Genomic DNA, 15578 nt, shown 5'->3' with positions numbered 1-15578 from the left:
GGTACATTATCCAAATTATTTCTGTGACTTTTAAATACGTGAAAGTAGCGGGAAGTGTGTGTCCCTCAGGAAACCCTTAGAGAGAATGCAGATTGGGATTAGTTTAAAATGGTTGCTGGATATTACTACAGATCGACAAATACATAGCTGCTGCCAAATGTGACTTGTGAAATGAATGAGGGGGCACTGTGGGACAAAAGTTCAGAAATGAATTTTTTATGATTGACTTTGTTGGTCTCCAACTCATCCCCAAAATCTCCTACAATAGAAAAAATAAAACGAGAAGACCAATCCAAGTTTTCTATCTGATAGTTTATTTTCACAAGCATTGATTCCGAAAAACCAATAAACTTGAATTTATCTGACAAATCTGAAGGAGATCTAGATTTTGGAAAGACTAGTTTTTCTTCAACTGCCATCCTAGGTTCTGATCAATTCTATAAACCAAATCCCAGGCTCACAATCAACCACAGGGAACATTTGAAATTTACAATAAAGAATATTTTCCAATGTAATCTAAAAAGATATTTCTCAGGGGAACAAACAAACTTCTGTGAGCTAATATTCCCTTAACTAAGTTCAGGAATGAACAAAGAAAAATGGTTACCCACCTAAATTTAAAACAAAACATTAAAAAGTTGCACAGTAACTAAATGTTCTCTGTTCTCCTTCACATTCTTGCAATGTTTGACTGGAGATGTTCCTACCTGAAGAAACTGCTATTTTTCTGATGTGCAGCTCTGCTTAAAAGCCTGTCTCTCTTTGGCAACTTGTTTATATGCGATAGCTGGAGAATATGAGGAAAGATTTTGAACTGTTGAAGAAGTGAATTAGCTTTCTTGTGTTGTGGCCTCAATAGGATAATCAGATCGACCGAAGTCTGTTTTTTATCTACCCTTGTGTTGCTTCTCCTTCTCATCTTCCTCCTCCTTCACCTCCTCCCCTCCCCCGACCTCCTTTCCAGCATCTGCAATCCCTAATCCGCTATGAGCATGAATAAATTAGGGAGCTGTTGTGATATCTTTTAAATCAATACCTGCTTGGTAATCGCCTATGCAGAGAAAGGCTTTGGGCATGGCTCCCCAGTGGGTTAAGTGGGGCATGGACCTCTCTTTTACAACTGCTTTTGGATAAAATACTTCTCCCTCCCCCCCCTTTCTCCTTCTCCTGATCCCAGATTTAATTATTATAATTTGTTAGTAGCTGGAGAAGTATCGTGCTTCATGAAGAGCGAGATTGTCTTGAAAGAAGCCATTGTGAGCAACTTGAGTTCAAGATAGGAGAGCAGCTGAATGTATTTCCACTTGGGAGTGCCTTTGTGGTGGGAACTACTAACTTTTGTTCTCAGGAAAAATACCCTGAGCTGGCCAGACACGATTGGCTCCAAGGGGGAAAGAACCCTTTCTAATTTATAAATTAGTTATCCCTAAAGGAAAACAGCCTTTTGGATCCACCTCAAGGTTAACAAATGATTGATGGCATGAGGGAAGGTGACTGGAACTGGAATAAAACTGTACATATTACACACTCTTTTCCACACCTGAGCTGCTTGGTATTCCTTAGTCTCTTACAAGAGCCTTTTTTAATTGAAAGAAGTATACTGTCTAAGGTCCCGATTCTGTGAAGTATTGAGTATCCCTTTGAAATCAATGGAAGTGGAAAACACCCTGAATCTTGGAGGAGGCGCTCAGCACTTTGCAGGATTGTGCCCACTTTCCTGTTTCTGTCATTGGAGATACAGGGCACATGTGCTCAGACTGTATAGGGTGGATGACATTCTGATTTAGCCCGGTTTCCTTCTGTCAGCAGCAGCTGCTTAAAGGGATTGATGGGGAGATGACTCAGAGAGCAGTTCTACGTAGTATATTTAACCTGCGCCTATGGTCATACTATGGTCATACTATGGTCCTCAGATACCTGTGGAAACCACTTCATATTGCATGGACAGAAGAATTGCAGAAGAGTAGCACTGATACATTTTATTTTTTGGTGACTGGCATGTCTCTTAAGAGCAAAAACATGTAAATTGATGTTGGAAATACACATCTCTCCTCCATTATTTCACTTATTAAATGTAAAATGGAGATACACTGGAATAGTTTTCACAGTGCAGTTCCCTGTTCAACCAGGCATTTGTATCTTTTAAAACGCTCCTTTTAAAAGGTTTCCAGAGCATCTGTGACTGTTGTTTCTTTTTGCTGAACAATATGGTGGCTAACTCTTACACTTTTAACATTTATGTTTTCAGCCTATGGCAAGTACATCGGCGAGTAACTTGGCACATCTCTCATTGCATGGATTTCATGGTGTGTGTAGTTTGGGGCATGGACTCAACCTTGCCTGCACGGAAATAAATGGTGAAACTATTAACGTGAGTGGGAGCAGGACTAGATTCTTTAGTTGCTGAGTATTTTCTGAGTTTTGCATAATACAGTTGCGTCGTATGATAAGCAGGAATAGTAGAGGACACAGTACATTCTCATCATGCAAAATTGCTGTAGTGCCTTTGGCAGATATGTTGTAAACCTGTTTATAAACATTCCAGATTTCTCTAGTTTTGATGCTTGGTTCTTAAAGCCTCAGATTTTCACAAGATTGGTAGCAGTGGAGCAGAGTTCCATGTATTAAGTGAATGCAGGTTAGATAATAAAAGAAGCTATCTCAGTGGTCTGCCTTAAATATTTCTGAGGAAACCAAATATTTCCAGATAGTTTCACAGGCACAGACCTCTTATATGGCTGTCATTGTCAGGAGGTGACTGTTCCAGATGGTTGTCATGGAACAGGTCAGTTGGAAACCTAATTCTAAAGAGGGGGATGGGTGCAGTGTTTCAAGCCCTCCATATACAACTGATCGTTCATTTACAACACTTCTGTATTTCAAAGGTTTAAAACATGTGCACGTCCTTTATCATAAACTACAGTGCCACTGTTGCAGTGTTATTGGCAGACTTTAAAACAAAACAAAATAATCTATGTTGACAGTAGCCAAAAAAGAGCACTGTTCAACTTGCCTGAAATTGAATATGCAAAGAGACTTCTATATGGTGAAAAAGCAGAGAAGCAGAAGTTTGCCAGCAATTCTGCACACTACTCTCAAGGTTTTGAATAGGCATTTGTGACACCAGATGATGTGCATTTTTTTTAAATACTCCTCTTTTCTTGCTGCTCTGAACCTTTCTGCCCCCAAGTAAATAAGCTGTGTTGTTTAATTCTGAAGGACCAGAGGAGCAGCTTGGATTAATGTTCTCATCAAATAAAATATCCCTTACCATTTCATCATATTACTTTCTGATAAACATTACTTCCCTTTGAGTTTTGGTTTCATTTTATCAAATATTTTGAACTTGCCAAACACCTGTGTATATCTAGAGTAGCTACTTAAATGGCCAACGTGATCCTAGTATCTGCGCACCTGATAACCTTTAAAGGATTTATCCTCGCAACTTGGACGTGGTGAGGAAGGTGGAGAACACTAAGACAGACAGTTGGGACAAGCCCCTGAAGGATGTCACCATTGCTGACTGTGGCACCATCGAGGTGGAGAAACCATTTGCCATTACCAAAGAGTAAACCATCCTGCCCCAGCACCAGGGCAGGACCGTGCAGCCAGGGCTGGCCTGTGAAGGGCTGCGGGCTGTGATGCTCCACAGGGCCCCTTGGCTCTAGCTACCGTCTGGGTGAGCAGTAGCTGTACCCTGCCACCGACCTCCTGCCTAGCCTCTCCTCCTGTTCTCTGTGACCCAACACATTCCACCTGGCCAGCAGAGGGGGTGTGCGTCCATCACTTTTGTAAGAAGCACATGCACCAATAAATGTGATCAGTGTGTTGTTTATAAAACAAAAAACAAAACAAAAAACTTCCCTGTGAGGTAGGGAAGTGCTGTTATCCCATTTACAGATGGGGAAATAAGATACAGAGAGACTAAATGACTTGCCCAAGGTTACACAGGAAGTCTGTGACAGAACAGGGAATTGAACCTGTCTCTCCCAAGTCCAGGCTCGCATCCTAACTATGGGTCAACTCCCTGTGATATTTAGATTGTGACATGAACCCTGCTAGTGCTGGTGCTGTTCTTGTCCTACTATAACCCATTCTTAAAATAGAAAAAAATTTTAAATTAATTTTAGGGCTGGTGTTTTGACTGCTAGATTGACAGCACTGGAGGATGAAGTCCTTTAATTATTGGGGTGCTGATAACCGTACAAGCTTCCCCAAACTGTCCCACCTTTATGGTCCTACCTCTGACCTTGAGGAAACACATTTGGAGGATACTTTAGTCTCCATGCCCGTTCAGTCTTGAGATAACTTTCGGAGTGCCAGTGTGGTGGTGGTGGCTTTGTGATGTGGAACCTGTCCACTAGGGATACTCAGACTGAGGCTCGGCAGCCACAAGTGGCTCTTCAATGTGTCTCCTGCGTCTCTTTGGAGCATATGATATTGAAATACTGTGTGATTTAATTATTAACCAGTCTAAGTTATTAACCAATCAGGATTCTTTTACTATGTTGTTAACCAATTGTAGTAGATAAAATTTTAGTATTTATTCAGTCATTTTGCTGTGAGAATACATACAAAATATATCTCCTGTCATATGGTCAAATATGAATATATGGTACTATGGTAAATGAAACAATGAATTCACTCTACTGTGGCTCTTTTGGGTAATGTTGATGACTAATTTGGCTCCTGAACCACTGCGGTCTGAGTATCACTAGTCTAGACTGATACAATATACTAAGTTCACAGAAGCCACTAAGTATCCATCTGGGGAAGAAGCATGTTTATATGACGGATTGCAGTGGTTGACTGTGTTGTAATTTTGGAGGTCAAGATTTGTGGGAAAGGTCCAGAATCTTGCTTCCAAGGATGACTGGAGACTGGGAATGTCACAGAGGTTACTTTGTGTAAGTGAGGTTGAGACATAGACCTTCTGTCACACCGGAGCCTTCCCGGTCAGAGGTAGTTATGAGAGGAACCTTATGCATATTGGAGACATATGGCAGCTCGAATGAAGGAATTCAAAAATTTCCAAGGATTCTCCCTCACCCCCCCACCCAGCCCCCAAATCCATATTTGGATGCTTAAGCTTGGGTGTTAGAGCTTCATTACAAACATGAATGGGGTGGGGCAGTTATTGCTTTCCCCCCCCTGCTTTATAGTTGCATTTACTATTAATGAAATGTGCTGGATTTGGAAATTGAAATCCTTTATCTATAGGACAGGAACAGCATAGGCAGTGACAATATAATCTTCATGACACTGTCCCGCTGCTGATGTGCTTTTGGAGAGTCTGGGGTGGTGGTAAGGTGTTGACTCTCCAGGCTTATTCAGTCCTTAATGTCTCTGCAGAGACTGCTAACACGGGTGCCACTGATAATGGTGGTTATTTCCAGGGATGTGGATACTTGTTCTTGAGGAACAGGACTGAGACCATGGACTCATTTTCCTTCAGCCATCAGATAATAAATAAGATAATTCATATGTTACGTAGTTAATCTAGATTTGGTCCAGTACCTAGGCCAGGGTCTACACTTCAGACTTCTGCCAGCTTAACTCTATTGGTCAGAGGTGTAGCAAGCTATATCGATTCCTGACCGATATAGCTGTGCTAGCAGAAGTCACTTGTGTAGATAGAGCTATACAGGCAAAGCCAAGCTTTTACTAGTATAATTTGTTTCTCTCGCTTACCTCTCTCCCTCCTTTTACTCTCAACTGCCACTCCAGAAGCATATGTTTACCAGCAAATCAGGTGTACCCTTGCTTGAAATCACAGAAAGTTTGCTCAGCCCCTTCATCCTTCCATGGCAGGTAAAATAAGTACCATGCAGTTTATCAGTACCTTGACAACCGAGGACAGGGAACTTGTAAGCCCACCTGTTTCAAATGCACTGTATGTTGGTTGTCTGTCCAACTCTTGCCCCCACCCCTTAGGTGGCTGCATTTCTAGTGGTGGTTATTCATGTAGGGCTAGAATGTGGCTGGCCCTGCACAGGTGAGCAAGGGTGGAGGGCACCTTGCATGTACACAAGAGGAAGCCTCCGTCCATGTCCTTGCACGTCTGGCAAGCAAGGGGATATTGGGGAGCCACAGTATCGCTGGTAGTGCTGCGTTCCCCAGAGAGAGGCTGAAAAAGTTCAAAGCCACATCTGGCCCTTTTTTGTATCAGCTGTGGGGTGGAAGCCAGCCTGGGGGAAAAGCATGCAGCATCCTTTCAAGCACTGAAGCACTTGCCACTCCGGTGTGTTCTCTTCCAGGATGTTCTGACTGCCTCAGTGGTGAGCCAGACAGAGTGCCTCTGGGACCTGCTCCCAATGGTAGCTGTGATATTAAACACACTTGTTTGTAAAGCGCTATGGGGCCCTTTCAGCTGAGAGGCAATGTATGAATTTAAAATGTTATCGCTTCCATTCTGCACAGTTGTGATTCTGAGATAAACCAGCAGGGCTGGGAATTCGATGCTTCTCAAGAACACCTGCTTCTACGTGCTGCACTGCAAAGGCTAGAAATTGCGGCAGCTTTTGGGGCAGACTGAGACCCCTGCTGCTGCTATTTCTTTCCCCCCAAAGAAAAACCCTTTCATTGTTAACCCAAGGCAGTTGCGGAGCCTTGCTTTGTAAAGGAGGACTTGCTTCTTGAATCTTGGCATTGTGTGAGGGGCATGCCCTGCTGAGCGGATTGATGGGGCACTTACCATTTGCTCTTTAACTTCAGTAAAATAGTAATTCACTTCTAAATATAAAAGTAGATGTGCTTATGTACAGGAATATTTAAAGTCATGAAGTGAAAGTGTATTTCAAAAAGCCTTTTCAGGTCAGGCTCTTGTACTGGTATCATTTGTTGAATTATAGTTTCTTTATTCGACAGAAATCGTTTGATTAGCTTATTATTAATTTTGTTAATGGAGTTTCCAAGTTGATCCCAATCAGGATAGCTCAGCATGTGACTGAATGAAATTCAACATGTAAGATTGCTGGGCTGTTTCCATTATTGTAATTGTAAGGGGCGGGGAAAAGTATTTTGAGAGCAACGAAATGCGAAGAAGAATTCTGTGATGGGGACAATTAAAATGCAGGTCTTGGGACATTAGAAAGGGGCGGAGCGGGGGGAAGGGAAGAGAGGTGGGAAAGAAGGGCATCCTGATTTACACGAGAATGCAGCCCTCATTTACAGCTCCATGGAGATTCAGTTGTAGAGCCTTGCTGCTCATACATGTTGCCTATGGAAGAGGAGGAAGGGACTGGGGGCGTGTTTGGGAAACAATAGTTGAAAGCCTCACTGTCCCAGCCAGTTCAAATTCCGTACACTCACAAGTAGCCTGGGCTATACAAAGGATGGACATGAAAGTATTCACTTTTCTCTCTGGTACACTGTGAAGGATTTTGGAAGATCCTGTTAGAGTAGTGAAAACGGAAATTATCTACGATTTTCACTGTTTGTGGTAGAGTGAAACCAGGAGAGGAAAACTTGATTTTCTGGAGAGTGAATTGGATGAACGAGCATTGAGTTAAAAAGCCTGATCTTGGTTCATGCAAATATGAACGATTGGCTTTCTGTTTTCCTTCCTTCACAAGTTGTAACTAGCTGCTCCCAGCCCCCAGGATTATGTTTCAGAAGAAGGCGTTCAGGTTCAAGGATTGTTAATGGTTTCTAACTGCCAGGACAATAAGGCCAACCTCACTGTTGTGCAAAACGAAGGGGGGCAGGTGGGGGGAACGGGTGTAGGAAGAGACGAAGTTAGTAGGGTTTGCAGAGCTTTGGCAAGTACAAATTGAAAACCAGCCACCTGCTTGTTGCTCCTGTTTTCTATGGGATCTAAACTCCAGGACCACAGATAGACACCTTGGAAATGGTGGTGTTCATCAACACAAAGCTGAAATCTTTAATTAAACTTTTCAAGAAGAAGAGTAAGTAGTTGTGTGCATGGAAGTTTTCTTTCTGGAAAGTTGTTGGAATTTTGGTAGGAAAGCTCAATATGTATCTATACTTTATAGAAACCCTTATCGGAAAATCTGTATATTTCTCTTTCACTGTTTCAAAATGTGCAGAGGCAGCGTTACGGAAGGCAATGTTCCTGAGCATCTGCTTCTTTGTAAGAGTGAGTGAGTGTTAACTTACTTTGATTTGCTTTGTCCCTCTAAATGGCTTTGAAGAAGCAAAACTTTTTCATTTAATGTAAGCTGTTTGATTATGAGATTTGAAAGCCTCTTTGTGTAACTTGCTGCTCTGTGTATATATCATTATTGCATGCTGAGGTATTACTCTAACATCTTCTGGTAGTCCCAGCTGTACAACTGCTGAACATGTGTAGAAATTTGTGGTGCTGTTTAATTGTGTAATATCATTGTAGTCATAAACTTTTTAAAAAATCATTGAGATACTTGATTTACTTGCATATTTAGCTGGTGAGATTTACTCCTCTGAGACAGGCTAGTTGAGTTTGATCTGGCCATCTGAGTGTGTGTAGCACATCTTGGTGGTTTTAATTATGCTCTAGATAAGCAATAGAGTTCTCTTAGTCTGGCATTGAGTAGAGTTGGGCAGTAATATGGCTGGTGTCTGTCTTCTTCTCTTATTTTGTAAGGTGAATGCCAGGGGGAGGGGTTCTTTCCTGGTAAGTCAGTCAGTTGAACCTTTTGTTTCCTATAATTCTAGGATGATTGATATTGTGATCAGATACTGAGTGACTTGTCTGTTCATTATCATTTGGATTTGACCTCTGATTAGCAAGGACAGAGAATGCAGCCATACACCATGTCAGCATTGTCTGCCCTGCTGCATGAGGTGTTTTCTATCACATCCAGTACAATGAAAGTAGGTACAAGAGGGAAGGGGCCAGGCCACATGGCCAGGCAAATTTGTGAGCAAACGAACAGTCCAAAAAACTATTATGAAAACACTTATAAAAAGATCTGACAGAAAACCACAAGGAAATTCAGTTAAAAGCCTCCAAAAATGAGTCGTCTTTTACTGCATTTCTTGTAGCATTCTGTTGTACTGAGATTCTGAAGTTAATTTGTGAGTTCCTTTACTCTGTTTAACTAATCAATGCAATTATTTTACAATTGAAATTATTCTTCTAGGCAGTGTGATGTGATGAAATCTGTCACTTTTCAGATGTAAGGAAGCTGTCACCTTCACGCTGTGCTTCATAGCCTGTACAGCATCTGTGCCATTATACAAAGGCATTACATTTCTAATGCTTAATAATGATACAGTGCTAGGTGGTGTTGCGATACATACTGAGGTAGGAGCTGCATGATTTAAATGCTATTCCCAGCTGCAACAAGAGAGGTAATGAAAACTTGGAAACAGGGAGAAGAGGATGGAGATCAGTTAGGTGATCAGTGCAGTTTGGTTGAGTCAGCATAACAGGTGCTTGGGAGACAGGCACAGCTGTAGTTTTTTGCTTTGGAGATTTGGATGCACAGCATGTGCTCTGAAGGACAAATGCTGCTGGAGGGGTGATACCTCAGCTTCCCTTTTTCTGTCCCTACAGAGTGAGGGGTAAGACTGTTCAATCACAAAAGTTTATATTGATAGCAAACTTTAGACAACAACTAAGGTCTGTCTCTCAGGGAAGATAAATTATAAGTAAATATTATGGTGGTGTACTTTTGTTAATTAAGTAGTTGATTTATTACTAGATAATGTTTTTAAAGAATTTTGAACTTGAGAAGTGTTTTATTTTAATATATTTTTATGCAAATGTATTGGCAAGTAAGGTGTGGCCATTGGGATCCTGCCAAGTTACTATTGTGGCCTGGCCAGTATGTGACCAATGTGTGATGCTGTGATGTGTAAAGGCAGTGGGCCAGACTCTGCTCTCACTCATAATGGTGTAAAGCCAGTGTCATCCTATTAAGGTCAATGGAGTTGCTGAAGAGCCCCAGTCTGTTTTTATATTAGTATCCTCAGTTCCCACTCCTCCCCACCATTTATTCATAGTCCTCATTCAGCTGCATTTAATTTGTGCATTACATTCTCTGTCTCTCTCTCTCTCTTTGCAGCTGTCTCCAACCTAGATGAAGAAAGTAGATGGACAGTCCATTATACTGCTCCCTGGCACCAGCAGGAAAATGTGTTCCTGCCCTCCACGAGGCCACCTTGTGTGGAGGATCTGCATCGCCAAGCCAAGCTGAACCTCAAGTCGGTACTAAGAGGTAAGATGCTGGCAGGAAAGCTGTTGCTAAGAACTTGGAGAGAAATTCAGTAACTTACATGGTTATGTTCTCTGTGCCACTAGAGAGCCTGGCATTGTCCCTAGGCTTTTGATTCTTTAAAAGCATATTTGAGTTTCTTATGCTCCAAAAGAAACAGCTTCTTCTGCAGTTTTAAACAGATGTCAGGTGTGTTGGATGACATTTGCCGGTGGAGGAGGGGAAGTAATTCTTTCTGCCATAGAGAGATGGGTAAATCCCCAGCTTTGCTGCGCTGAATTTGCATATGGAGGGCAGAAAAACTGCGTTAGATGACTTGGTGCCTTTATAAATTCACATCTGCCTTCAGAGCCTTCTTTAAATAATAACTACACCTTAAAGTTCTGAATCAGCCCATTTATTGTCTTAAGAAATAGCCAGGTAGAATTGGCACCTTTGTCATCATTTCTGTTGAAAGTGGTATAGTATTACATGTGTTGGAGGATGGCTGCTTTTGAGTAGCTAGCAAAATCAACTTCCAAGGACGCTTTCTGTAGCATAGCTCCTTGTTCACAAACAGTTGCATTAAACTTTTAAGGACTAAATTCTGCCCTCACATACACATGCACAACTCTCAATGAAAGGCAATGGATGTGCAAACTGCACACTGAAATACACAGTATGGCTCTAAGGTTTTAGGTAAGAATTAGAAACTGTCCTGGAGTTTGAATGAGTTTCTGTGTTAGAAAGAAACTTATAAAAAAAAGCTACCCATTTTTTCTTTAAAATTGTTTACAAAGTAAGTCTCTACAGATGGCTTCTTGCTAGCCTGTCCATGTGTCTATGACCCAGGACCACCATTGCATTATCTTTGGTGTTAGTGGCGCTATGTTCTGTTAGTGCAGCCATTTGAACAAGAGCAGTCAATGGAGAAAAGTTGGGAACATCATCTACATGTGGGTGGAAGTAGAGTTTTGAGACAGTCTCAGTATAAAGGAATTAAAAAAAGTTTACCCGTGTGTGTATTATTCAATAAAGACAGCGTCCCTGCACCAAGGTCCCATACCTGATTTCAATGGGACCTGAGGACACTAAGCACCTCACTGGATTGGACTTGAGTAAAAGCGCCTTGTGATTTGGTTTGCAGAAAATATTTGTCTGTGTTAGTGGCTTGCCTTTTGAATGCCTAGAAATGTTCTTTTAATAGATATAAATGGAGAAACATTTTGTTGCCATATTTTTGTTTTTCTTTCAGTTCTCTTAGCACTTCAGTTAATTGGGTTTCATCATCTCTTGTTTATGCCTTTGACAGTAATTTAATAGGGTACTCTTCACAGCCAACGTTATTAGATCACGCACGACTCAGCAAATACCCTGCATGCTCTTAAATTTATGACTGGGTAATATGTTTGTGCAGAACTTTAGCCTTGAACTATCTCTTGTAGAGGTAGGCTTACAGTGCACATACAAGACATGCTTGTCAGCTCTTTACAATAGAAAGGCAGTTTCACACTGTAGCTTAAAGAAAATGCTGTTGGTACTTAAATTTTGCACTGTCAAGTCTTAACTACTTGTTCTTCCATTTTCTACCTATCATCTGTCCTGGAAACTTAATGAAAGAAAAATATATGGGCCGAATTCATGCTTACAGTGGCTTTCTTTCAATAGTTACATCGGGGTTGAATTTCCTCTTCTCTCTTTAATAGATTTATATATATAAAACCATATTACAGTGTGAAGTAGGTGCTTTTATGCTCCTCTGCCCAATATATAAGCTTCAAGATACCAAAGTAAGTGGGAACTGCTGCTAGCTTTTTCTGTAACTTTTTCTTTAAAATAAATCCTTCAGTGGTAACTGCTAATTACTTATCATAAGCAACCCCTCAAAAACAAATCAGTGTATGCACACAATTGAGGAAACTTCGATAAGGAAAAAGGTTTCGGTTTCACATTTCCGAGGGCTGGTAATGAACATCAGAAGAAAAAAATTACTTCACATTTACTAGCAAACAAACCAACCAACTTTGATGCTGTTTTTTAAATTATCTCATCTGTGAGATTTCTGGTCCAAAAGATGAGAAAACAGTGTTAAAGCTGATGTTTGAATATTCTGACTTGCATGACTGAAAGTGAAGGTTCCAATAGCAATATTAAAACTGTCCCATCACGTGTGGGCAATGTTATAGGGTCATACCAGATCTCTGCAATAATACAAAATGTTACATGTCCCAGGCTTAAAAAAATGTGTGACCCCTACTAGCTAGAGGCTGATATGAAAGATATGGGGCTGGGAAGTGTTGACAGATCCCTGGGTGATGCTGTAGTTAGCTTCTCCTCCCCTTTCCCCTTTTTCAGTGTAATAAAGGCAAAGAGTTCTGGAATTCATACTCTGGTGCTGTCCATGTACCTGTCTGGGGCCTTCATTTGTCATATTAGACCTTCACAGGCTGATAAATTTAAGTCCTCACTTTCCTTTTTTCCTGGCTTCTGGCAAGGAGAAGGAGCTTCCTTTCTTTCCTGCAACTCCTCCCTCAGGCTAGGAGAGTGATCTCTGCTACTCTGCCCCTCCCCAGAGAGGGAGGGCACAAGCCCTTGTTAGTATTCTGCCATCAAATTGAAGGGGGGTGTTGAGATGGTTATCTTAGTTTACATTATCTCTGGATACTGTTAACACATCCTGCCTTGGGCTCATAAAACACACCAAACTGAAGAGCACCACATCAGGTATTTTCAAAGAGTTCAGGCAGGGGGATATTCCTGGACCATGCTAAAAGGTCTTTCACAAAGCCTGTCTCCATTCTCCAGTTAAAGCAAAAATAAAAATTACATTTCATGTTGTAGCTGTTGAATACTCTGTTATACTGGTACCTCAGAACGTTTTTCAGAATCAAAGTGCAAACATTTCCAGTGCACTAAATATAAGTTTTCCATGTAGTTTTGTCTCCCTCTTGGGTCATAAAGGGTTTAGGTTTGATAGAAAAATAAACAAATATATGCACTTTTTCTTACCACTTTCTTCTGCAGGTGCCTGAACCCCTATTATGCAGAATTTATCATAAGTTAAAGGAGAAAATTTTTGAGAGATTCCCTTGGTAAAATATTGGCAGTGCATAACTACTCCTCCACCTGTCTCTTGGCTGCCAACATGGAAGGAGATCTCCACTACACCATCTTTTCCTCAGCCTATGATTTTAGTTTCTCTCCCTGAGAGTAATTCCAAAGCTTCCCCCTGCTCTACTCATGATGGCCCAAGCAGCTGCAGGGTGAAACTGACATGAAATTGACACGATGCTTGTCAATTTCACTGATGACTGCAGGGCTCTGTGTCAATACACTGCAAATGAATTGGCCAAAGTCTTGTCAATGTTGCTCTGTTGCAGCTTGGGAAAGCCTTGCAGAATTAGGAAGACACTTGTGCATTGGGTCACATTTGGGAGTTTATCTTCATAACCTTAAGTCTAGATATGAGCTTTATTCAACTTAAAGTTCTGCTGAAATTTTTGGCAGAGGACTCATTACTGGCTAGGGTTAGTTTTCTACTCACCACTTCTAGAAGGACAAGTGGATTTTTCAAAGCCTACATATGTGCATTTTTGATTAGAGAATAAACTGCAATTCTTTGCATTATTGTTGTGCTGTATTATTTGTTGAATAACTACCCAAAACTCTGTGATTACGTAGTAAAAGGCCCTAATGAAATGCCATTAGATAAGAGCAGAGTTAGGTTGCTATGGGAACCTGGATTCTGAATTTCTTGACTCTGTGATTAAACTTCACTTTTTACATTGTATTAATATTCAAAATGTATAATATTTGTTAAATGTCACAATGTTAAAATGAGGTGTAAGGCAGTCGGACAACTGCTGCCAAAACTACAGGATGTGATGTCATCGGAAATCAACTGATTGTTGTAGTCTGGTGCATGAAAGCATGTTTGTTCCAGAGAGATCTCCCATCCAAATAGTGTTGGGTCCCAGCTTTGTTTAGCCTTAGCTTATGGGATTTCACAATACCACTGCCTACCCATTCCAGTCTGATTCTAGGCTAGTGATTTTTGTGTGGTTTTATTCACTGATGCCCCAATGAATGAAAAATATATATTCAACTCAGGTTACAAATAATAAAGCAGAAGCAGAGTAGTTGGCACTAAAACCACCTGGTAACATATCAAATATTTGACATTTTTCAACATAGTAAAAACACACACAAAAAGGTGGATTGCTGTCAAGGTGTTCTCTGGTGTTACCTTTCTAGAGGTAAGCAGGTCAAACCTGCTTAGTTTTTAAAATTATTTAAGGTCATACCTATTCACACTGGTATAATTTTAAAAGTTCAGCAGCTTTTAGACATTATGGGGCTGACCAAAAGCCTGGTGATGTGAATGGGAGTCTTTTAATTGATTTTAGTGGGCTTTTGATCAGCGCTATGTAAAACACCTGTGATACAGCAAGGCCAGAAGGCAGCAGGAGAATGATATAAGAGAGATATGTAAGTCCCAGGATGAGGAGAAGCCTTATTCCCTGTAAAGGGAAGAAGGGTTTCTATAGATTAATGAAAAGCACCTGAAGCCAATTAGAGCACCTGTAGCTAGTCACCTGATTAAAAACCCCCTGCTTCAATCAGCTAGGGGAAGGAGTTGGAGCAGAGAGCAGTTTGGAGGAGTTGAAGTAGAGGAGAGTTTGGAGAAGTGCCGTGGTTGGCTAGAAGACCAAGACTCTAGGTAAAGAGACGCCCGGCTTGTGCAGAGAGAGAGAGCAGGAAGCCCCACAAGCTGAAGAGCAGGAGAGGGAAGTAGCCCAGGGGAAGGAAGCACTAGTTCAAGTGTTTTACCACTATCCCTAGGGCCCCTGGGCTGGGACCCGGAGTAGAGGGCCGGCCCGGGTCCCTCCCACTCCACTACCCTTCCCTGGGTTACTAGTGGGACAGTAGATCCCAAGTTCAGGGGCAGGAAACTGCGCCATGAACTGCCCCCCCGCCTCCAGAAGAGGAAGCATGGGACCCATCATAATCGTACCAGCAATTTGTGTGACCACAATACACAAAATAATAATACTTATACCAGTAGCTTTTTTTAATCGTGTAATCTGCTTGGTATGTAGTACATTTAAAAGTTAAGGAGGGATATTGTTTCATGGAAGGATTGGCATTCAGCAGCGATCTTTACATACATTTCTTGTGCATCTCTTCAGGAAACACATGCACGTGTTTTTATTTGTGTTTTTACCTTGTTTAATTTTATAAACGTAATAATCAGTTTGAGAAACAACATGCAGTTGTATATGCTGTTGAGTGTTGTATTTAAAATTCTTGCACCCATAAACCACAGCTATGTCTTTCTGAAGTTAAGCAAGGAGAAGACCCAACTTTGCTTGCTTATAAAACTATTTTTAAATATGAGTGTCTCAATCTGGCATCCAGATTTGTTCAAATGAGGTAAAT

General features: G+C 41.2%; 1 protein-coding gene across 8 annotated transcripts in view; it reads left to right on the top strand.

Annotated features, from left to right (window-relative positions):
* The window catches only part of NHSL1 (NHS like 1), a 258786-nt gene that overhangs the window by 182790 nt on the left and 60418 nt on the right, over window positions 1-15578 (top strand). For 7 of the 8 annotated variants that reach the window (XM_074948506.1, XM_074948505.1, XM_074948508.1 and 4 more), the window contains exon 2: window positions 10011-10163. In XM_074948506.1, the coding sequence (XP_074804607.1) occupies window positions 10011-10163 (153 nt within the window). Of the gene's footprint in view, window positions 1-7698; window positions 7908-10010; window positions 10164-15578 lie in introns of those variants that run through there. The other variant, XM_074948511.1, reaches the window with a different exon arrangement.

The sequence above is a fragment of the Natator depressus genome, chromosome 3, assembly GCF_965152275.1.
Source record: "Natator depressus isolate rNatDep1 chromosome 3, rNatDep2.hap1, whole genome shotgun sequence".
Classification (NCBI taxonomy): Eukaryota; Metazoa; Chordata; order Testudines; family Cheloniidae; genus Natator; species Natator depressus.
The sequence above is the reverse complement of the archived record's forward strand: the minus strand, read 5'-3'. Positions and strand labels throughout refer to the sequence as shown.